The sequence below is a fragment of the Microcebus murinus genome, chromosome 1, assembly GCF_040939455.1.
Source record: "Microcebus murinus isolate Inina chromosome 1, M.murinus_Inina_mat1.0, whole genome shotgun sequence".
Lineage (NCBI taxonomy): Eukaryota > Metazoa > Chordata > Mammalia > Primates > Cheirogaleidae > Microcebus > Microcebus murinus.
The window spans coordinates 91,146,225-91,169,759 of record NC_134104.1 but is presented as its reverse complement, the minus strand read 5'-3'; the positions used below and the strand labels follow the sequence as shown (position 1 = coordinate 91,169,759).

Genomic DNA, 23,535 nt, shown 5'->3' with positions numbered 1-23,535 from the left:
AGTAGTTTTAAAAAATGTAGATTATATGACCATTAAAAATCACATTATAACTAATAAGTATAAAAGATAATGGTCTGAGCACAGATTGCATTTCCCTGCTACTAAAATCCACTAAAATAGCAATTAACAACAAAAAGGATTGAGGAAACAGACAAATCTAGACTGTGGGACATTCCATAAGACAAGTAACCTGAGCTCTTCAAGTGTCATAAAAGAAAAAAAAAAAAGTCAGGGAGGCTTTTTTATATTAACAGGAAAAAAGATAGAATGTCCAAATGCAGTATGTAATCCTTAATTAAATACTGGATGAGGAGAAAAGACTATACAAAGTACCTGGAGGACCACTAAAAGAATCTGAATATGGACCATATACTAGATAATATTATTGGGTCAATGTTAAATTTTTTAGCTGTGATAAGAGTACTGTGGTTATGTAGGAGAATCCCCTTCCTAGGCTAACATACTTAAGACTAAATTGTAATGACATCTACAATTAACTTTCAAATGGTCAGAAAATAATATATACATAGATAGGGAGATAGCAAATATGGCAAACAGCAATTGGTATCGCAATATGAAGGTATATATATGACAGTGTGCTGCTTAGCCTATTTTTTTGTGGGTTTAAATGCACCTCCGGCCCCCCAAAAAATGAAGGATAAAAGAAACATCATCAACAAAAAGAATACATATATAAAGCAAAAAGAAAGAGAGAGGAAGGCACCATCTGCAACAAGATTATTTTATCATGCCAAGTGCAGTGGCTCATGCCTGTAATCACAGCAACTCAGGAGACTGAAGCGGGAGGATCACTTGAGGCCAGGAGTTCAAGACCAGCCTGGGCCACATAGTGAGACCCCATCTCTAAAAAAAAATTAAAGAAAAAACAATGTTTAAAGGATTATTTTATCACATTTCTATAAGATCCAAAGAAGATGGGATCATACTGATGGAGGAAACAAAGAAAAGTAAGCTGTAGTACATAACACAGTTATATGAGGAAAAAGACCAGAGTGGATACAGATCCAGAGTTTACAGGCAGAGAGGCAGAGGTTAGATATGAAGCTGAAAATTGGAAGATTATCTAAAAGAGACTCACAAGTCATAAAACAGACTCATCAGTCATAATCTAACCCTCTCCCACCTAGAACAATGGGCATTTAGACCTTTCAAAAGAAAAAGACTCTTCTCTAAGTAAGTCAAAGAACTGCCAGGGAAAAGGAAGGCTTCTGGAATAGGTACTCGTACCTTAAAGTAAAACCCTCCTTATTCTGAAACTGCCACTACCCAGCCTGATGGCCAGCTCCCTACCTGCATACCTTCAACTCTAAACATGTCAAAGAAAGATATAGAAAGATATTAACATGCCCTGGAAAGATACAGAAGCAGTCACCATCACTGCTATTCCCACATGTAAACACAAAAATTCCAACCAGCCTTTCCATTAAGATCTACTGGCGACAGACCTACCTTCACAGTGGCAGAGGAAACCCACCTTGATTATCTACATAATCATTCAATCTTAATTATAAGCAGAAAACTAAGGACTTTAAGAGAAAATTGCTTTTTTCCTTATAAGAGAAAATCCAGCAGCATGAAAGAAAAAAACAAAGACAGTTCCTAGAAAATAAGTTATTCAGGAAACAGAGAAAAACTTAGTAGGTGGCTTACACCTGTAATTCCAGCACTTTGGGGAGGAGGGAGGATCACTTGAGGCCAGGAGTTTGGAACCAGTCTGGGCAACACAGTGAGACCCAGTCTCCACAAAAACTTTAAAAACCAGCTGGGCATGAGGGCACACACCTGTAGTCCCAGAGACTTGGGAGGCTGAGGAAGGAGGATTGCTTGAGCCCATGAATTTCCAATTATAGTGAGCTATGATGAAGCCACTGTACTACTCCAACCTGGGTTATAAAGCAAGACTCTTAGGAAACAAGAAAAAAAAAAGTTCAAAGAAAGAGTTAAAAGAAAAAGTCAAGCAATTATTCCACAACAGAAAAAGACAGAAAATGAGTGAAAAGGTAGAAGAAATAAAGGATCAATCCAGAAAGACCAACATCTAACCAAGGATCTCCAGAAAGAAAGAACAGAGAAAATAGAAGAAAATTAATTTCTTGTAAATCTTTTTAGTTTCACATACATGATCATTAAATACCTAGTTTTCACACTGAGAGGGCCCAACAAGTGTCCTGCACAATGACAACTAGACACATCCTCATTAAACTCCAAGAAAACTAAAGAGAATAGGCAAATCTAATAGATTCCTGAGAGAAAAAAACCAGCAGTTATCTCAGAAGAATGATAATGAAACTAATACCAGTCTTTTCTTCAACAATACTAAAATTTTGAAAACAATGATTCTTGCTTTCAAATTGCCTAAGAAAAATTATTTATAGTATAGAATTCATGCAAAAACTATTAAAAAGGTATGGGAAAGGAATTTTCAGGTCTGTACGGATTCAGTTTATCTTCCACTTTCTCTTTAGAAGAAAATTATAAGTAGATACTCCAGCAAAACAAAATTTTTATCATAATGTCCCTTTGACTATTTACTTGTCTGTATAATCATACTCCAAAACCTTTGTTCACTTTGAATCCTTGGCACCTAATATTGTGCCTGACACAAAGCAGGTACTCAATAAAAAAATACTGGCACAGATTATCCTCAGAAGTATGGTAAACTAACACAGAATCCAATATAGTAATGAATGCCTGAAACTAATCTCGGCTCTTTCTAGATCATAAGCCATGGTGAGACCTCTTCTCTGCAAACTCTATTTTTTTAAAGCTCAGCCTAAGTCCCATACAAGAGGCCTTCCCCAAATACAATCCCCGAAGATCTCTTCTGTTAACTTCTATGGTATTTATCACTTGATTATATACTGTTATATTATTTACTAACTGATATGTCTAGGCATAGTTCTTCAAATGAATATCACTGCCCCTGAGGGAAGGTACTTTAACTCCTGTGTACCCCAGGGCAAGTAGTACAATGTTGGAAATATATCTGCTAATTGGCAGACTGCCCATAACTGGCAAACAAAGAATCTCATCACTGAGGTCAGGATTAGACCCTCTTCCACAACCCAATTTCAGGCAATCAGAACATGTTCCAAAATGATTCTCTGCATTGAAGACAATCCACTTGCAGTAATCAAGAACTAACATTAATATTATGAATTATAAATTCTAGTTGATGTTTATAACTCCTGCCAATTCATCTTTGAACAAATATTTATTATGTACCTACCATGTTAAAGGCACATGTATTTTTATTATACATATAAATTATCTAAGAAACCTTGACAAAATCTTATATTAACATCTAAACCACTAGTCATAAACTTTTTTTTCAATAGAACCCTTTCTTCAAATATAATATTATTCAGAACTCAAGATTTAAACAGATCACAGAACTGCTCTGACTAGCTAAAAATTTAAGTAAGGTCCAGAGCTCAAATGTTCTCAGTCTGCTTAGGCTGCCATAAGAAAATACCATAAACTGGGTGGCAGAAATTTATTTCTCACAGTTCTAGAGGCTGGGAAGTCCAAAATCAAGGTGCTCAGAGATTCAGTTTCTGGTGAGAGCTTTCTTCCTGACTTGCAGACTGGCACCTTTCACTGTGTCTTCACCTAGTGGAGAGATTATTCAAGTCTCTTCCTCTTTAATAAGGACACCAGTTCTATCCGATTAGGGCTCTACTCTTATAGCCTCGTTTAATCACCTCCTTAAAGGCCCTATCTCTAATACAGTCACACGGGTTAGAGTTTCAACATATGAATTATGAATTGGAGAGGGGGGGACATAATTTAGTCCATGGCATCATTTACTGAACGTTTTCCTTGATCCAGATCCAGAGATATTTGAAAAAAACTGAAAACCATTTATGTAGTCAACTTAATTTTACATAAAACTGGCATGCTGGGAGGCTAAATGACTTACCCTAAGTCACACTACCAGTCAGTCACAGAATTTAAGACCCAGGTCCCTCATCTCCTCTATTCTACCAACCTTCTCTCATGATACACCACAATCAGGGGTGAAGTCATCAGGTATCCCTCTCAATTGAATTTTCAATGTGCTGCATTAGACATCATCAATCACCAAACCTCCTACATAAACTCCAAACTCATATATCCAATACCTACTAAATACTTACAGGTGTGTATCTAATAAATATCACAAACTTAGCATGTCCAAAATCAAACTCCTAAATTTATTCTCCAATACCTCTCCTGGCTACTCCATTACTCCAGATATTTGGGCCAAAATACTTGATTCCTCGCATCTTTTATTCAACAGCACCAATATATCCTGTTACAGTTCTACTTTCAAACCATACCCAAATTTCTGTAATAAAATGTTCAAGAAAAAAATATTCAAAATCTGGCTAACCACTTTTCCCCACCTCTAGTATCATCATCATGGTCCAAACTGCCAGTATTTCTCACTTGTATTATTATAAGAACCACTTAAGTCTATGATTCTGTCTTTGTACCCTACAACCTACTCTCAATGTTGCAGTTAAGCTAAAACCAGTGTAAGATCATTTCACTGCACTACCAGAACGGCTCTCCAATTGCTTTCCAACTCACACTGGGTAAAAATCAAAGGTCTTATTATCTCTTTGTGATTAAGATTATAATTATCTCTGATGTCATCTCTAAACCACACTCCCATGCTCATTCTACTCCAGCCACACTGCCCTCCTTTCTGTTGTATGTCTGCCTCTCTTACCCCCTTTAAAAAGGCCATCTTGATTAACAAGACTTTCCCTGACAACCCTAATATGATATATTACCCACCCCATTCCCCTTCCTTGCTTTATTTTTCTCTATAGCACTTATCTCCATCTGATGTATCATATAGTTGTTTAATGTTTGTATATCTCTAGCTCCATGTGGACAGAGATTTTTGTTTGTTACCCTGTATCCCCCTAGCACCTAGAAGGGTATTTGGCATATATTAAATGCTCAATAAATATTTGATGACATCAAGAGGTCCCCAGTAAAAAAAAAATAAATTGATGACTGAATGAGTGAATATATGAATGAATAAAGTCATAAAACTAACTGGCCTTCAAAAGCTCACGTTGTCTAGCACTATAACCAGAAAGCTATCAAAAAACAAGTTTTCTCCCTTTTTGACAGAAGTGTACAGTGAATGAAAGTCAAAACATCAGGGATTAATGTAGTTCCAGGGCCAAAATGCAAACAAGCAAAGGAAATGAGATACAAGTAGCCCTTGATAATTTAGAAACTTATAATTGTAGTTTCTAGCCACATAATCCTTTCCAGCTGAAAATGTCCAAATATTTAGAAGTATATATACACACACACACATACACACACACACACATATATATATATATAGAATATGATAGCACTTCACTTACAGTAAAACAAAACAAATTTAAGCATAGCCCTCTTTACATTTATATGTAGAACTGCACAGTAATAAGATAGGAAAGCTTCATACAAAACTTTGTCGGGGCAAATGGAACTGTTGAAGGGAGATAGTCACTTTTACTCCATATATTTGTATTGTTCTGGACAAGAGTTGCTTCATTTTTTATTTAGGCAATATAAAAATTAACAAAATAAAGGTCTTTACCCTTCTCAGAGACAACCACTGACAATTGTTTGTTGTAGCTGTGTATCATTATAGATTTTTCTGCCTGCATAATCAGATATACAGATAGAACTTTTTAAAAATAAGACAAATGACAAGAATTCTTCTTTCAGAAAAATGGAAGCAACACACTTTTCCCTATTCCTCCTGCTAAGTACAATTTCCCTATTCCTCCCTGATGTTACATGTAAAATAAACATAAGATGACACAAATAGTGAAGAAAAGCAGACTGGCTATAGACCTTGGGACCCTGGTAAACAACATGGCGATGGGTCCCCTGGGTTTTGTTTTGGTTTTTTTTACCTATTATAAGCCACACTTGGAACAGAAAATGTCAGTCAGCAACCCAGAAACACCACAGGCACAAACAAATAAAACCCAACAAAAGCCTATTCTTTTTAGCCCAAGGACCAGGAAAGGGACAGCCTAGCAACATAGAAAACTTTTAGACAACAATTGCTCTACTCCAGCCAAACACTATAGAAAAAACTGTGACCCCACTCACACATAAAAGAACTAGACTTCCACTCCATCAGACTGTAAGAAACAACCCCAGTTCCTCCAATGGTTTAGTGTGGGGTCAGGAACCTACAGCTTTCTGATTTCAACACTGTTCTTTTTTAAGCACCAAACAGGCAAAAAAAAAAAAAAAAGAAAGCTTCATCTTTCTTCACTGTGCCCCTTTTAATAAAAGGATTTGTTTCTATAAAATTTGGATTCAGTCAAAAGGCCACACTAAAGGATCTGGAAGGCCACAGACCACAGATTCCCCACTACAAGTGGGGAACCTGGACTTATACCCCCATATGGCAGTAAGGAAATGGCACACCCTCCCATTCAGAAACCAGCCAAAACAAAAGGTTTAAATAACCTAACACTAAAAATGTCCAGATTTCAAGCTAAAATCACTCATCATACCAAGAATCAGGATCACCTCAAATAGAACAAAAAAAGACAATAGGTGCCAACATCAAGATGACAGAGATATTAGAATTATCTGACAAAAATCTTAAAGTAGCCACCACAAAAATGCTTCAAACAAGCAATTATGAGCACACCTGAAACAAATGGAAAAAAGTGTCAGCAAGGAAATAAAAAACATAAAGAAAAGTCAAATGGAAATTGCAGAACTAAAAAACTGAATAACCAAAATAAATAAGTTAAATGAGATTATACTATGGATTCTTGCTTTTATCACTTATTACATAATGAAAACCCAAGTCTCTCTGTAGATACATACACAACATTTTTTAGTAACTATAGTATCCCATTATATAAATTAACTATCATTTATTTAACTAACCCATGATTAATAGACATTTATATTATTTATAATTTTTCATTATTATAACCATGCATTTGGGCATAATTATCTGTATCTTTTTTTGTAAGAAAGCTCCTTAATTTATTTCATATTGATTACATGCTGAAATGACACTCCTCTGGATGTAGAAAACTTTATAAAAATTAATTTCACCTGTTTCCATTCACTCACTAAATGTGGCTATTAGAGAAATTTTAACTATATATATGACTTGCATTACATTTCCATTGGACAGCTCTGGTCTTACAGCACTCTCTAAAAAAACTTTCTGCAAGAATGGAAATGTTCTAGATCTGTGCTGTCCAATACAGTAACCACTAGCCACACATGGCTATTGGGCACTTGAAAAGTGGTTAGTATGACTGAGGAAATGAATTTTAAATTTTATGTCATTTTAATCCATTTAAATTTAAATAGTCACATGTGGGTATTGGCTAACATATTGGACAATGCAGGTCAGTAGGTATGGGACCTGGTTACACTTGGAGTTCTGTGGCTTGGCTGCATCTTAGAATCACTTGGGAAGATTTTATTTTATTTTTTATTAAGGTGGTACAAATGTTTTTGGTTACATGGATAGCTTTTGCAATGCCTGAGTCACAAATATAAGTGTGCTCATCACCCAAAGAGTGTTGACTATACCCATTAGGTAGCTTTTTGCCCCTCTCCTTATATCATTTTTATACCACTAAAAGTTAGAGTGCTATGTGAAATGGCACGCACATTTTAAATTGTCACACACATTGCCAAATAATCCTCCAGAAAAGTTGTACCAATTTACATTCCCACTAATAGTGTCAGAATTTCCTACGTTTTCATATCCTTGCCAACAATGAGTACTGCTAAATGTTTTTCCTTGTTTTCTAATTTGACAGACCACTGTTATTTTTACATATATTTCTTTCTTATTAATATAGTAAGTCTATTTTCATGTGTCTAAAAGCCAAAATTAATCTTTGTTTTAAAAATTACCAATTAAGGTCTTTTGTGATTTCTCATTGTTCACCTGACTATAAAAGAACCATTGGTATTTTAGAAATATTAGCCATTTGACATACATGATGCAAATATATTTTCTCCCATTTTGTTGTTATTTAACTTTGCTTATGTTGTTTTTTGGACAGCAAGAGTTTTTAATTGGTTTAAATTTCATTTCAGCAAATCAAATTTAATAAATCTTAACCCCAATAGTTGAAATACCGAAGAAACCAACCTAAAGGCTTAGAACCAATTAGTTTTAGAGCCAATCATAAAATTACCACTGTCACTACTGGTAACAGTTTACAATTAGATGTCCTGTTCTAACTAGGGAAAAGAAAAGGATGCTGACACTCACTTGTTGCCTATACATTCAATTAACCATGGTCTTCTCTCCAAACCACATACAGGTGGAGCATCTCTTACCGAAATACTTGGGACCTTCGGGTGCTACGTCAACACTCAAAAATTTCAGATTTTGTAACCAAATTCTTGGATTAGGGATACTCAACCAGTACACAATTTCCCCAGGTTGTATAATTTGAACTTCTGACTCAATTTTTAAATAATATTCCATTTCCCCACTGGTGTCCCACTCCTACTCTAAACCCCAAACTACTTGGCTGGTTATCTGACAGTCTATCTTGGAGCCCTTTTTTCTCCTAAAGGCTGGATGCTCCCAAATGGCTTCACTGTTATCTGGAAACCCACTTCAAAATAACCAAAACTGTGCAAACTACTAGACTACCACCTGATGCCTCATTATTATCACTACCTAGAGATTTCTGTTACCATGCTTTCTCCCTCTTTTGGATATTGACCTAAATTTACTAAGCTATTTTGGGCATTATATTAATAATTTGTACTGCTAGTCAACTCACTTGAGCAGTACCTCATCCGGAGTAAATAAAACAAATGTGATGTATTACTCCTTTTTTTAACTAGGCATCTGTTTCCTCTCCTTAATTCTTTTCCCCACCAGCCATTCAAAGGTTCTGGAATACTTCATGGTACAATGCTATCTGGTTCAAGACAAGTAGCATTAACAATGTCATAAAAAATAACTTTTGTGAATGTCACAGACATAAAATCATTAAGATAGAAAACTATTTAAAACTATTTCAAAGAGTATCTTTTAATAATGTGAAGGAAAAAATTCAAAAAATATATCTATACAGATAGATAGATAGATAGACTCTAACATTATTCCAATATTTCACAGAATAAAGAATTTGTCTATAATTTCTCTGACTAGCCCACAAAATATTTACCACTCCTTTCCTTAATACCATTTTATTAACTAAAGACATCTAACATCAATAACCATAACTACAGTATTAATGCTTAGAGCTATGACTTAAATCAGGCATCCTCAAACTATGGCCCGCAGGCCACATGCTGCCCGCCGAGGACATTTATCCAGCCCCCCCAGGTGTTTTTGCCACCACTGCCTGTCCTGCTTAGCAGCCAACTCGTCCAGAGCCCACAGCCAACTCGTCCGGAGCCCACAGTGCACACTCTCCAACAGTTTGAGGGACAGTGAACTGGCTCCCTGTTTAAAAAGTTTGAGGACTCCTGACTTAAATTTTTCATTTTCTTAGTGTAACATCAAGTCATAAGTAATTTTTTAAACTAACTTTGTTCACACTCCAGGATACTCCTATGATAAAAAAAGAATTTTTTAAATTAAAAATGTCATACCAGTAGCCAAAAAAAATAACTATATGCTGACCACAGCATGTACTTAGCAAAGGCCATATCTTTAGCTAAAGAAATACAGCACAAGCTCATCTTCAATTCCTTAACAACCTACAAACTATATTCTATAGGAGTCAATTTTACAAAGTATCGAAGTATTATCTTCCTGGATTAGGAAAAAAGGACATTATTAATTAGCCATTAATAATGATGTTATTAAGTAACCATTATTAATTAACCATTAATAACTCAATGGTTCTCAACCAGGGGCAATTTTGCTTGAAACACTGGGGGAAGGAGGAAGGCCACGGCCTGCTGTTATCCAGTAGGTAGAAGCTAGGGATACTGCTAAACATCCTATAAATGTACATATCCCCCCTACACAAAGAATTATCTGGCCCACAATGTCAATAGTGATGAGGTTGAGAAACCTGGGACAAATGATGAAATCTGAATATGAACTATATTGTATCAATGTTAGATTTCCTAAATTTACTAATTTTCCTGTAGCCTCCTAAAACAATAACTTTATTATTTGGAAATACTCATCAGAGTACTTAAGAATAAAAGAGCATGTCTCAACTTACCCACAAATGATTCCTTAAAAAAAAAAAGTATGCATGAAGAAAGAATGAATGATAAAGCAATGGGGCAAAATGCTAACAGTTGGTAAATCTGAGTAGAAGGCATACCAAATTTTTTTTATTCTTACAATTTGAAATTACATCAAAATAAAAAGTTAAACAAGTATTACCATGCCTATAAATTTATTTTACCTGGGAAACTTTGTACAATTTCCCAGTGTATATACACAAGGTAGCAAAACAGCTTTCTTTTACTCCTTTCTCAAAATAAATTACTCTATCTTGAACAGATATTTGCAAATTTGACACAGATAACTCAAGTAAGCTGAAAAGTATAATTCCTAAAATGTGAATTGCACAAAGCTTGAAATGCTCAAATGTGTACCAAGGACATGACATACTTTAGTATTTCACAGTAAATGAATGGCCAATACCGCTGCATTGTATATTTCAGGCTTTCAAAACACACTGAAAACTGAAATCATTTAGAATCACATAAGATGTGAACATAATCAGTTTGAAAGGATGTATAAGAAATAATACAAAAAGATTTTTAAGATTCAGATTTTTGTAAGTTTAATATTAGTTCTGAATTCTTGAACTTCATCATTCCTATTTCTAGGCACCCATTACTTAAGTAGCATGCAACAAATATACAATAATAGGTGCATTAAGAGCAACAGTTTACTTCTGAAAAATAGTAATTTTTTTTAAACAAGGAAAAAATTTAGAGCACTTACAGATGTCTGGGACATACTTGACTGTTGTGTGACACTTCCTGTGGGGGATGTAGATGGTCTTCCACTCGACAAACTTGCCTAAAATAATAAGACTTTTATAATATGTTGGTAAAAACCTAAAGTTAAAAACTTTCCAGTATCATGATAATATAAAACCACAACAACAAACATCAAAAGGTCTACGTATGAAACAACTGTCCTACGGTCAAGATGGCTTAACATTTTGGTCAAACAGATTTAAAAAAAGAAAATAAAAAGCTGAATGGTGAAAACAGGGTACCCAAAGGATAATCTTACATTAGCTGCACTTATTGTCAGTTTCACTCTGTAGGTCTCTGTCATCTTTGAAGTGGAATCACCATTCCAAAATTATGAAAAAGAAATGAGAGCTACATCAAGAGTCAGTGGGTTTCAGTTTCCTAACTCATATAATAACCACGATGTTACTTAAAATTACACTATTAAGAAGCAGCAGAAACAACTGGAAATCTGTTGATAACAGAAATAAACTTTTATAAACCTTTTTCACCTTCAGGCAGCTGAGATCCTCCTCTGGTAAAATTTAAGATTAAATCTCACAGAGTTTTATTTAAATAGACAGTAAAATAATAATAAAAAACCTTTTAAAACAAGCTTTAATCATAAAAGCATGCTGGTATCAGTAGGAATATACATATTTTTGTATAGAAAATTTCTGGAGAGATACATATTAAACTGTGACAGTGGCCACCTCTGAAAAGTGGGAAACACTAGTACGTGTGGAAAAGGAACACCTCTACTTTATTCATCTCTTAACAATTTTATATTGTTTGATTTTTTTTAATGAGTATAAGTTACTTACATAATTTTTAAAAACCTTACTTTTGGTTAAAATATAATTCATGTAATCCTAAATATTCACTGTTGTACCTAGAATTTTATACCTAAAACCATGCCACTCACATATTATTTCTCCAAGTTGGATAAAAAGCAATGAGACAAAACCTAGCAACAGAGTAACATATAAAAGATATCCCTTTTTTTCCCCTCAACATCTATTTGGCAGCCTATTAATACATTTTCTTCAGGAAAAATAATCGCAGGACATCTGAGAACTCTGAAATAATATCCAATGTATTTATGTTCAGTAATTATGTGAGAAAATATAAACTTTGGCCTCATAAATTCTTAATTAAGTTCAGACTCACCTGCACAGCAGCAAGGCTCTGAAGCTGGGAGCTGCTTAAATGCTGCTGCTGAAGAGCTGCAGTATGTAACATTAAGTGCTGCTGTTGAGCGGCATACATTTGCTGAAGGTACTGAGCAGTTGAGCTGGGGGGCCGATGCAATGCCTGTTGAATTACCTGTGGTAAATCAATTGAATCAATGTCAAACCATAATCTTAATCTTTATCCTAACCATAAAATGCAAGTCTAAAAAAAGTAGCAGTTTAAAATTTCACTATTTTAGTATACAATGGCATTAAGATTATTAAAATCTTTCTCTCCTAGTTACATATCACTAGGATTCACTATTTGTACAAATTAAAACTCCACAGTAGACAATTCACAAAAGGTCCAAATAATCATTTGAAAACATCTTCAATCTCACTAGTAGTCAAAAAACTTACATATTAAAATAAGACACCATTTTCCAACTTTCATATGTTAAAGATTTAAAAGACTACTACTACTAACTGAGGAACACATATACTCATACTATCAGAAGGAATTTAAGTTGGTCTAACCATTTAGAATAAAACTTGGTAGGATTCAGGGCTCGGGTATAGAGAAAAATAATTTTATTAATTCCATGCAGTCATTACCAATAGTAATGTAGTTCAGTGTTGTCCAATACAGTAGCCACTAGCCACAAGTGTCTATTGAGCATTGAGTTTTTAATTTTCAACTGAATTTTAATTAATTTTAATTTTAATGTAAATAGCCATATGTAGCTAGTTGCTACTATAACACACTGCAGATATATAGATTTTTTTACCAAAAAAAATCCCAATTATATTATTAGATGAAAAAAGGTTACAAAATAGTGTATGGCATATGATACCATTTCTTAATTGAAATATTTGAAAGAATATGCAAGAAAACATTGAAACATTACTAGTGGGTAGCTAGATTACAGGTGATTTTTAGCTTCTGATTTGTATTTTTCTTTTCTTGTGAGACAGGGTCTCACTCTGCCACCTGGGCACAGTCACAATGATAGCTTACCACAACCTCAAATTCCTGGGCTCAAGCAATACTCCCCCCTCAGCCTTCGAATAGCTAGAACTGTTGTCACCACACTATGCTAATTTTTTTTTTTTTTTTTAGAGAAAGGGGTCTCACTATGTTGCTCAAACTGGTCTTGAACTCCTGGCCTCAAGTGATCTTCATGCCTCGGCCTCCCATAATGCTAGGATTACAGGTATGGGCCACCGCACCCAGCCTGGTTTGTGCTATTCTCAAATGTCTGAAAATCTTACAATGAGTAGGTATTATGTTAATAACCATGTAAAACTATAAACCTATTTCTTTTTTAGAAAATTACTCAATAATCTTTCTTTTTTTTTGCTTTTTCTACTTGGTAGAAACAGGGTCTCCTCGTGCTCTGGCTGGTCTCAAACTCCTAAACTCAAGCAATCCTCTCATCTCAGCCTCCCAGAGTGCTAGGATTACAAGCGTGAACCACAGCACCTGGCCAATCATTTTTCATTACTTTTTTTTTTTTTTTTTTTTTGAGACAGAGTCTCACTCTGTTGCCCAGACTAGAGTGCCGTGGTGTCAGCCTAGCACACAGCAACCTCAAACTCCTGGGCTCAAGCAATCTTTCTGCCTCAGCCTCTCAAGTAGCTGGGACTACAGGCATGAGCCACCATTTCCGGCTAATTTTTTTTCTATATATTTTTAGTTGGCCAATTAATTTCTTTCTATTTTTAGTAGAGATGGGGTCTTGGTCTTGCTCAGGCTGGTCTCAAACTCCTGAGCCCAAACTATCTGCCCACCTAGGCCTCCCAGAGTGCTAGGACTACAGGCATGAGCCACCACGCCAGGCCCTGGCCAATCATTTTTAAATGTTTTAAAAATGTTTGATATCTTATATTGTTTCAACATAGAATAAAACTATTGCTACTTTAAAAACTTCCTGAAAAAGTGTTAATTACTATAAACATTTATTAGTAAAATGCAAAATGAGCCTGAACTTCACAAATAAATGTAGAACAGTATTCTAGTAATATCAAAGTGAAATACTATACTTGTCCAAAAGCTAAGTCAGACTACATCAGTCCTATACAACCACATCCTAAAATCACATCATACACACTGTAACTCTGAAACAGCTTAGAACTCTAATCTCAGTATCAAACCACAGTTTTCAAAGAGCTAAAGGAGTAACATAGCCATAATCCTATATAGCTTGAGGGTCTAAGTCAGGACATCTTGAGCTACAAAGTCATGAATCCCTTTATCTGAGTTTCAAGAAAACTTATTTCCATGTGTTATTTACTTTCATGTGTTCATATCTCATCTCTCCACCTATAGATTGCTATGCCTGCTACAAATTCCTATCACAAAATCAATGTGGGCAGGGAACTGTAGACCAGCATTAGTGTGATTAAGAATTACAACAATATGTCCTTTTTGGTCAGACTAATCTGTATATGTTCTTCTAATTCCATAACAAAATTTTAAAATCAAACTGAGATAACAAATAATCTATATGACACATATTTTTATCAGAATGTAGTGATTTTGTTGTTGTTGTTAGCCCAGTCTTTTTTTTTATTTCAGCATATTATGGGGGTACAAATGTCAAGGTTACATATATTGCCCTTGCCACTCCTCCCCCTCAAGTCAGAGCTCATGTGTGTCCATCCCCCAAATGGTGCTCATGGCACCCACTATGTATGTATATATCCATCCCCTCCGCCCCCTCCCATTTGCCCAATGCCCAATAAATGTTATTCCTATATGTCCACTTAAGTGTTGATCAGCGAAACCAATTTGCTGGTGAGTACATGTGGTGCTTATTTTTCCATTCTTGGGGCACTTCACTTAGAAGTGGGTAGAATGGGTTCCAACTCTATCCAAGAAAATACAAGAGATGCTAGATCACCATTGTTTCTTATAGCTGAATAGTACTCCATGGTATACATATACCACATTTCATTAATCCACTCATGTATTGATGTGCACTTGGGTTGTTTCCACATCTTTGCAATTGTGAATTGTGCTAGTTAGCCCAGTCTTTCATTAGTATTCAATGCTATACTCATGGCATTGAGTAAATACAAGTTAAAGGTACAGCACATTGTTCTTATTTTGTTCCTCTATAGGAACAAGGCAAGAGAAGAGAATTCACAGGACTGAAAAAGAAAGCTGGAAGATTAAAGAACAACTTAGGTAGTTCAATAAATATTGATTTAACTGCATTTTAGGAGAAGCAATCCTGTGTCTCATAAGAACTAGAATTACTGCTATTTGTGAGATATATCTACATCTACATATCTCCAGTAACTTTATTTTTTATTAATACAGCCAGTGTAAGTGAACACTAGAGAACAAAATGACATATTAAAATATCATATCATCTGTATGCTCCAAGATCTAGATATTCTTCCCTGTATCCCTTGTCTCAGAGAAAGGTAAAAAACATTAAAAGCACACTCTGCATTTCAGTGAATTTCCGCTGAAATGGCTGGGTCTGCAACAGTTCTGATTCCACTCCACAATGACTTCAGAAAACTAAACCATAAACCATAAAACAGTTAAATAGCCTACTGGGATATTCACCATAGAAAAATGGAACAGAGGGAGGACTATACACAAACATTTAAGTTGTTTTCAGGGTAGAATGCAATTATGAGGATTACAGAAAAAGAAATCAGGTATAATAGAAATAATAATTCACAGAGTGGTTGAGGGCACAAGCTCTGAAGTCAGAGAACTAGCTAGGTGTATTTGGGAAGGTTATTTAGCCTATTTAAAACATCTGTTTTCCCGTTTGTAAAATGGAGATAAGAATAGTATCTACTTCATAGAGAAATGGTGATGATTAAACCAGATAATTCATGTAAAGCATTTATCAAATGTTTGGCAATAGCAATTATTCAATAGGTATTAGCTATTATTATTTATTGGAAACCTATAATGTGCCCCACACAGTTCTGGAAACTTCATTTAATCCTCACAGTAACTAATGAAGTAGGTAGCCTCATCTTCATTTTGTAGTTTCCTGAGGTGAGGAGATTATGCCTCTTACCCAAGGCTACATAGCTCCTAAATATAACAAAAATGGAATTCAAACAAACGGGCACACCAGACTACAAGGCTCACACCCTTTTTATTCAATACCATTTTGCCCCAACCTCCATTATCATAAAGGCTAACTAACTAAACTTTACTTTCTTGACTAAGTGAGCTTAAGACTTTTCCTGGTTAAATATTCCCTTGCCCCTAAGATCTTTAGAATAAATCTTCCTGCTTAGAGTTCTTAGGTCACCTGGGTTTAAAATGAACCTCTTAACACATCTACAGACCTGACCAGATGTCTCTAAGTCTGAATTTTGGGTTCCAATATACAATACAAAAACCTAAAGTCATTCTGCATGTTGGGGCTCTAGGCTGAGTGTCTTCACATTGTAGCAACACCTAGAGACCTTCTGATTATCATTTTCCTGACACACAGTCTTACATGCTACATGCTGAAAAATGTAAGCCCTTTCAATAGTATGATATTAAATAACTTTGCTGGCTGTTACTGTGGTTTGAATGTGTCCCCCAAAAGCATGTGTTGGAAACTTAATCTCCCATGTTTTAAGAGGTGAGACCCTTAAGAGGCGATTAGGCCTTGAGGGTTCCACCCATATGAATGAATTAATGGAGATTATAAAAAGGCTTAAAGCTACAAATTTGATTTCTTGCTCTCGCCTTCTGCCATGGAGGGTTACAGCAAAAAGGCCCTTATGAGATGGTGGCACCTTCATATTGGACTCCCCAGCCTCCAGAACTGTGAGAAATAAATTTCTTTCCTTTATCAATTACCCAGCCTGTGGTACTGTTATCTAACACAAAACAGACTAAGACAATTGTTTCAATTATTAATAATTCCAACTGTACATTTCAGGATATGAAACTACTAATCATTATAGCTGAAATACCTGTACAGCATGTCGGTCTGAACCACTGTAGACAGAGATCTGTGGTTGCTGCATTCGAGAGGAGGAAGTGGTAATGGTGGTGGTGGTGGTGCTACTGGTTGTTGTTGACACAGAAGATGTTCCAGGGTTTGGTTCGTTATCCATAGCTGTACCGTGGTCCTTAAATCTAACAGATAACACAAAGGGTTTGTATTGGTAAAAGTATTACTAAGTGAGCTTTAAAGAATATTCATTCCAAAGAAATAATCAGCAATAGTCTAATAAACTATCTAGGTGAAAATAAAAATTTAAGCAACATCAGAGTACTTCAAAATATTTCTTTACATTCTTTTAACTATACTAATTACAAATTAAAGTCATTCTTACCTATACATTAAAATAGAATACCTAAGGACTTTTGTTAACTCGCTTGGTTTTGGTTACCTGATATACTTAACTTAAAAAATAAGTCATCTTAAAATAGTAATAAAAAATAATTTTTTAACTTGCACTGGCTTTCCCCCTAATTAGTCTACAAAACTGTCCTTACTACTTCTAATAATTGAGTTGTACTTAGGAGCAGATGATTCTGCGGAAACAGAGAAGCAATTGACAGCAACTTGCACATCCTTACAAAATCTCTTTTTCACAAAGAATTGCTCCAAATTTTTAAAACAGCATAATTATGTCACTTTCCTCATGTATGGACAATAAAGTACATTTTTTACCAGACTTTCTGATCTTTTCCCTCCAATATTACAATCTTACTTCACTTGGGTTGTAGCACAAAATTCCACTGAATACAGAATCTGTATGTGAATAAATTCAAACATTTTTAGTCAATTCTAGGGGCCTCAATATTATTAGAAACCAGAGCAGTAGTTTTTGTAGGGTCAGATATGTACCACAATGGTGAAAAGCACACTTGAGATACTGGTTTTATCTGCCTTTTCTTATTCTTTTCTTCTGAGAAACAAAATCCCACCCACTTCACATTAGCAGCATTGACAAGAATGTAACAAGAACACTTTCTATTTCACAGAAAAACAAAGGAATTTGGCACTAATTGCATATTCCCATAAGGTTTCTTTTATGTACAAATTTTCTTTGTTCTATAGCACGTATGTAAACAGTATTTACATGTTCTGAGGAACCAAGGTTTAAAAAAAAAACCTCCATTTAATAAAGAGGAAAACTGAAAGGAAAAATGTGAAGGGCTGGGGGAAACTGACTCCTCACTTCTTTTGATTAGTAAATGATTCATAGATTGTTATGCTTCTCTGGTATTTTTTTTCAAGCTGCCCTCCAATTATCAAATCGCAGCATTATATGGTAACTGTTCAACATTATACAGAATTAGTGGTAAATACAGTAAACTTTTTACCAAACTACTGCCTGTCACAATACTTCTGTGCTATGTACCAGTCATATGCAAAAGATCAGCTTAAACTGTGGTCTTTTTAAAGTGTTATCCTGCTTAATCAAGGCCTCCCCCCCCCCCCCAGAACCCAAACACTATGGTAAACAGTTGTAACTATTAACCAAAAATGGTCGCAGAGAATCCAAATTCTAGGCATAAGTCTAAACATTGGTGCATGAAACTGGCCAAACCATCACATTACATTTTGAGGCCTGGTACAAAAGGGCAATTTTAGTAACTCCACCATCTACGCATATTAATACCTACAAAATACAGCCAGCAGTTCTGGTGCACAGCAGGCCTACCCAGGAAACAGTAAGTTTTAGAGTCGCTAACTAAGCATACCATCACACCGACACCCAAGAATGTGGCCCTCTTGGGATGCATCAACACTCTAGCGAGAGACCCGAAGGAAAGACCTTCCTTCCTGCGTGTCTTCGGCCTCACCAGACCCGTAGCAGCCCCCGCCGCTGTAAGGCCCGCGCTGGGGCACCTCCTCCAGCCCTCCCGCGGGAGGGCAGTGGGAGGCCCCACGTCTCCGGTTCTCCCGCTGAGGAGTTGGGTGGCGCCTGGACAGGAAGGAGGGGAGGGCGAAGGAGGCCTGACAGTGCCCGCCCAGCCCTACCCGGCCTCCGCGGGCCCCCAAGCGATCAATAATAAGGCTACCCGCGGGGCCCACTTGCAGGATGACAGCGCCTGAGGAACCGACCGAGGATCGTTTTCCAGAAGGCCCTAGCGGCCGGGGTCCCAGGGGTGACCCTGCGCGCAGGGCCCAGCCAATCTGGGACCTGACGGCGGAAGGGGCGCTCCCACCAGGAGAGTAACTGAACCCTTACAGTTCGTCTCCGCCCCCTGACACGGGCCGAACGGGCTCCTCCACGATAAGGTGACTCTCGAGTCTCCTTTTGCCCGCAGTGACCGCGAAAGGGCCCTGAACTCTCCCCCTGGGGAACGTGTCGCAGCCCTCACTCGCCCCCCAGTTTCGACATCCGTCACCAGCAAGGCACTCACTCCGCTTCCGCCATCTTCTCTCCTCCATCACTGACAAGGGCTGCGCATGCGCCCCCCGGCGGCGGGTGGAGGGGCGGAGTCCGCTCAGCCCTGGGCGCTTGAGGTCACGTGGGATCCTCTGCTTCTAAACCTTTTCCCACCTCTGGCTCTTCTCTCTCTGGGAGGGACCAGATTTCTGCAACTTAGATGCCGGTGTTTCCTCTCCAACCCGTCCCTTTCTCTTGCCCAGGATCCCCTTCCTCTTGGGGAGGGGTCTATAACAAAGAGATAAAAAGTTCTGCTTAGACTGTTAAATTAAAATTTTGATCCCTTGCTCACAGTTGGCCTGAAAAAAATTTTTTTGAAGGACATCTAAAATATGCTAAAGCCTATGCAAACCGCAGAATGATTTGAAACAAAATACCCACGAAGATTGTATATTGGATGCTGAGGTCTCAGAGGGAAAGGAAATGCAGTGCTGCTGGCTGCAGAGCTTGTTGTCTGGGTGCAGTTTGGGAGTTCCAACCAGTTCCTCTCTCCAGCTCAAAGGTGGTGTTCGGGAGGGTGGCTAAGGAGTCACCCTGATTACCCTGGACATATCATTTATGTCTTTGATATGAATTTACTGAGCACCTAGTGGGGATTGCAGACTTAAACACCACAGGGAACAAGCAGGAACGGCCACCAGTTTGCTAATGTCGTTTATTATGTACCAACTACTATGAGGTGGGGTGAGACAAACGTATAAAGATGAGTGAAATTATAAATATAAATGTGAAATATTTATTTATTTATATTCCAAGAAGTCTTAATTTGGGGAGCGGAGTTGGTTTTATGGACATTTGCATGCAGTATAAGAAATGTTCTAAAACAGATCTGTTAAGTGCTTTGGAAACTTGGAAACTTTAAGTTCTAGGAATAATAAATCTTTACTGCCCTTCACAGAAAAAAAGGATACTGACCATAAATTATGTCTCTTTTTGCATTTTACAGGATAGTGGAATCACACTAATTTCAAGAACTAAGGAATGAAGTATTGGTATGAATCCACCTTCAAATGTAGTGTGATCTAATAAAAAGTGTACTTAACCTTAGAAATCCTATGTTCCAGGATGTGCCTAAGGAAGAGAAAAGAACACTTCCTATATAAACTTGTCTTTTACTTCCTTTTCCCATCTGATAACATCCGTTTTTTTAACCTTATTTTCCCATTTGATAGCAGTGTCCTTCTTACTACTACTCCTAGAACTCATTGAAAAAGTCTCCTTTGAAGTCTCTGAAGATGTTTAAAAAAATAAGATATGACTACTTTTTCTTTCTTTCTGACTTGCTCATATGATGTCGTTGTCATTCACCTCTCAAGAATCAACTGCCCATTACCATTGCGGAAATTTTGTTTAGAAAAACAAAAGTGAAGGAAACAAAGTCTTACACGTAAAGGCGGAAAATGGATAATTCATAGCGAGTATTTGAAATAAATAGATTAAAATTGTTCTTTTTCATCCTTCTTTCCCTTGAACATTTAAGACCTATATCCCTAATGTCACCTCATGCAGATTGGCTTTAAACATAAGAACATTTGTTAGGTAAAATCAGGTCAGTATTGCTTTTTAGAAACATTTCAAAATTCAACATTTATTATAGCAGCTAACATTTGTATAGCCTTTCATTAAGTGCAGAACATCTCTACAAAGCTCATTTACACAAAGCTCATTTGTTGATCTTCACAATAACTCTATGATATAGTTATCTTCACTCTTATTTAGCACAGAAGTATAGTGAGGCTCGAGGTAATTAAGTGTCTAGGGTGACTGCTAGCATATACCAGAAGTGGAGTTCTAATTTGTTTCCATCTCCAAATCCAAGTTTTCTTCGCTTTCATTCAGCAAGTCACTATATAAAACATTAAAGGAGACAAAGTATAATGAATGACTACTCTCAAGAAACTTACCATCACTTATCTGATCAAACAGAAGGAAATCTTTTACCTCTTTGTCATTTCCTAAAGACTAGTTGGGAAACTGTGCATTAATCCCTAGAGAAATGATAAGGAATGGAAGGGAGGGGTAAATTAAAATTTGAGCACATTTCAAGTGCTCAATAGGACCACATAGCTAGTGGCTACTAGATTGGACAGTACAAAGAAGAGTAGTTGTAACAGACACTGCGATGGTCCACAAAGCCTAACATATTTACTATCTGGCCCTTTACAAAAAAATGTTTGCCTACTCCTATTCTAGATCACTGATCACCATGCCCCGTGTCCTTTCAGATAGTTAACATAGCACATCTGCTGTCCTGGGCCCCAACTGGACAGAGTGCTTTCATAGGCTCCCATGTAGTTAAGACAAAAAGTCCAGCAGATCCAGATTTAAGTAATGGGCCCACTTCTTTGCCAAATGAGCCACCTTGGGCAAGTTATTTAACTGATTCAAGTTTTATTTATAATGTGAAAAAAGCAGGGACAATAATACCCAGCAAGATTTTTGTAAAGTCTAAAAAAGTCCGAGTCTTCTTTTTTAGATTTTTATCAAGGTCTTCATCTAGATTTGCTCAATAAATGCTACTGAACATGCCTAATACACAATTACTTTAAATGCTTGTAAACAGAATGAAGACCTGAATATTTGGATGAATGAGACATAAAATTTCAGTTTATCCGGTAAATTGGAATGACACAACATATAGACTTGTTTTTTTTTTAAAAGTAATATGGTAAATATTTACCTCCAAATACTTCTACTAAACCAAATAGTATTGAAACTGAAAATATAATCTCTAGTCCTGTCACCTCTCTCCTACTCTTGCAATGATCATCAGTATGTTACTCATATGTTTATCAGTCTTATCTTCCCCTGTACACCTGTGTAGGCAGCACTGTCTGCTGTATCTCTCCAGCTGCTGAATAGTGGAAAAACAGGGCATTAAATCTGGAAAGGACCTTAGAATTCATGTGACCTGTGATGAGGGAGGACCCATGGTAAAAGCAGAATTTGAACTCTGACCTTCTATTATCCTTCCAGTCCAGAATTTTTGCTATGTGCCACAAGGCCTCACTACCAAGTGTGCAAGTGCTCAATAAACACTTAAAGAGTCTGTATACTCTCGCTTCCATTCTGTTTTTATGCTTAGTGTTTGCTTAGCATCATGGCAGCCTAGGAAAGTTGTTATAAGCAGGGCTTTGGAATCGGTCAAAATGGAACTTGAATCCTGGCTCTGCCACACACTAGCTCTGTGACCTTTTACAATCCTGCCAGTTCCACCTACAAGTTATAACCTTATCTCTGGCCACAACACCATAAACATGCATGAATTCACCAAAATACAAATTAGGTCTGACATTTCTCACCGTCTCCTTCATTATCAGCCTAGACCAAGATACCATCTCTTTCCTGGACCACAGCAATAGGCCCCTGCCAGGTCACCCTGCTTCTATTCTTATTCTCTATAGTCTGTTCTCCATATAGCAGCCTAAGAAATATAAACCAAATGGTGTCATTATCCTGCTCAAACCCCCAGTGGTTTCCCATCACACTAGCATAGAACCCCATTTCTGACCAAGGGCCTATAAGGCCCTCTGTGATTTTCCCTTGCTCAGTCTGTTCCAGCCACACTGGCCTCCTAACTTTTCCTCCTTAGCACTTGCTACTTCCCCAACCGGGAATGCCTTTCACGCCAGTCTCACTTTATCCAGGCTTCTGTTCAAACATCTCCTCAGAGAGCCCTCCCTGACCACCCGACCTAATATGGCCCTCTCTTTACTTCCATTCCTTTATCTCACTAACTTTTCTTCATAGCACTTCAATGTAACTGACATTATGGTATATAAATATTTGTTTATTTATTTACTGTTCCCACCAACTTCCAGGTTAAGAAATGTAAACCAAATGAAGTTATATAACCTCTCTAATCCTCAGTTTCCTAGTCTGAAAAATAGAGATAATATTTACCACAAAGTTATTGTAGAAATTAAATAAAAAATGCAATAATGTGTATAAACAAAACACAAAAAATGTTCAATAAGCATAGCTGTAAGTATTGTTCACATTTTTG

The 23,535-nt window shown here is 36.7% G+C and overlaps 1 protein-coding gene across 6 annotated transcripts in view; it reads right to left on the bottom strand.

Moving 5' to 3' along the window:
• Positions 1-19,546, bottom strand: part of PHC3 (polyhomeotic homolog 3) — a 76,810-nt gene extending 57,264 nt beyond the window's left edge. For 5 of the 6 annotated variants that reach the window (XR_001157671.3, XM_012779257.3, XM_012779261.3 and 2 more), the window contains exons 1-4: positions 19,504-19,546; positions 17,094-17,259; positions 12,145-12,300; positions 10,958-11,035 (exon numbers count right to left, since the gene is read on the bottom strand). Coding sequence is in view for 5 of the 6 variants with exons in the window: in XM_012779257.3 (XP_012634711.1) it covers positions 10,958-11,035; positions 12,145-12,300; positions 17,094-17,259; positions 19,504-19,517 (414 nt within the window). In the remaining variant the exon portion in view is untranslated. The other variant, XM_012779259.3, reaches the window with a different exon arrangement.
• Positions 19,547-23,535: the final 3,989 nt, after the last annotated feature.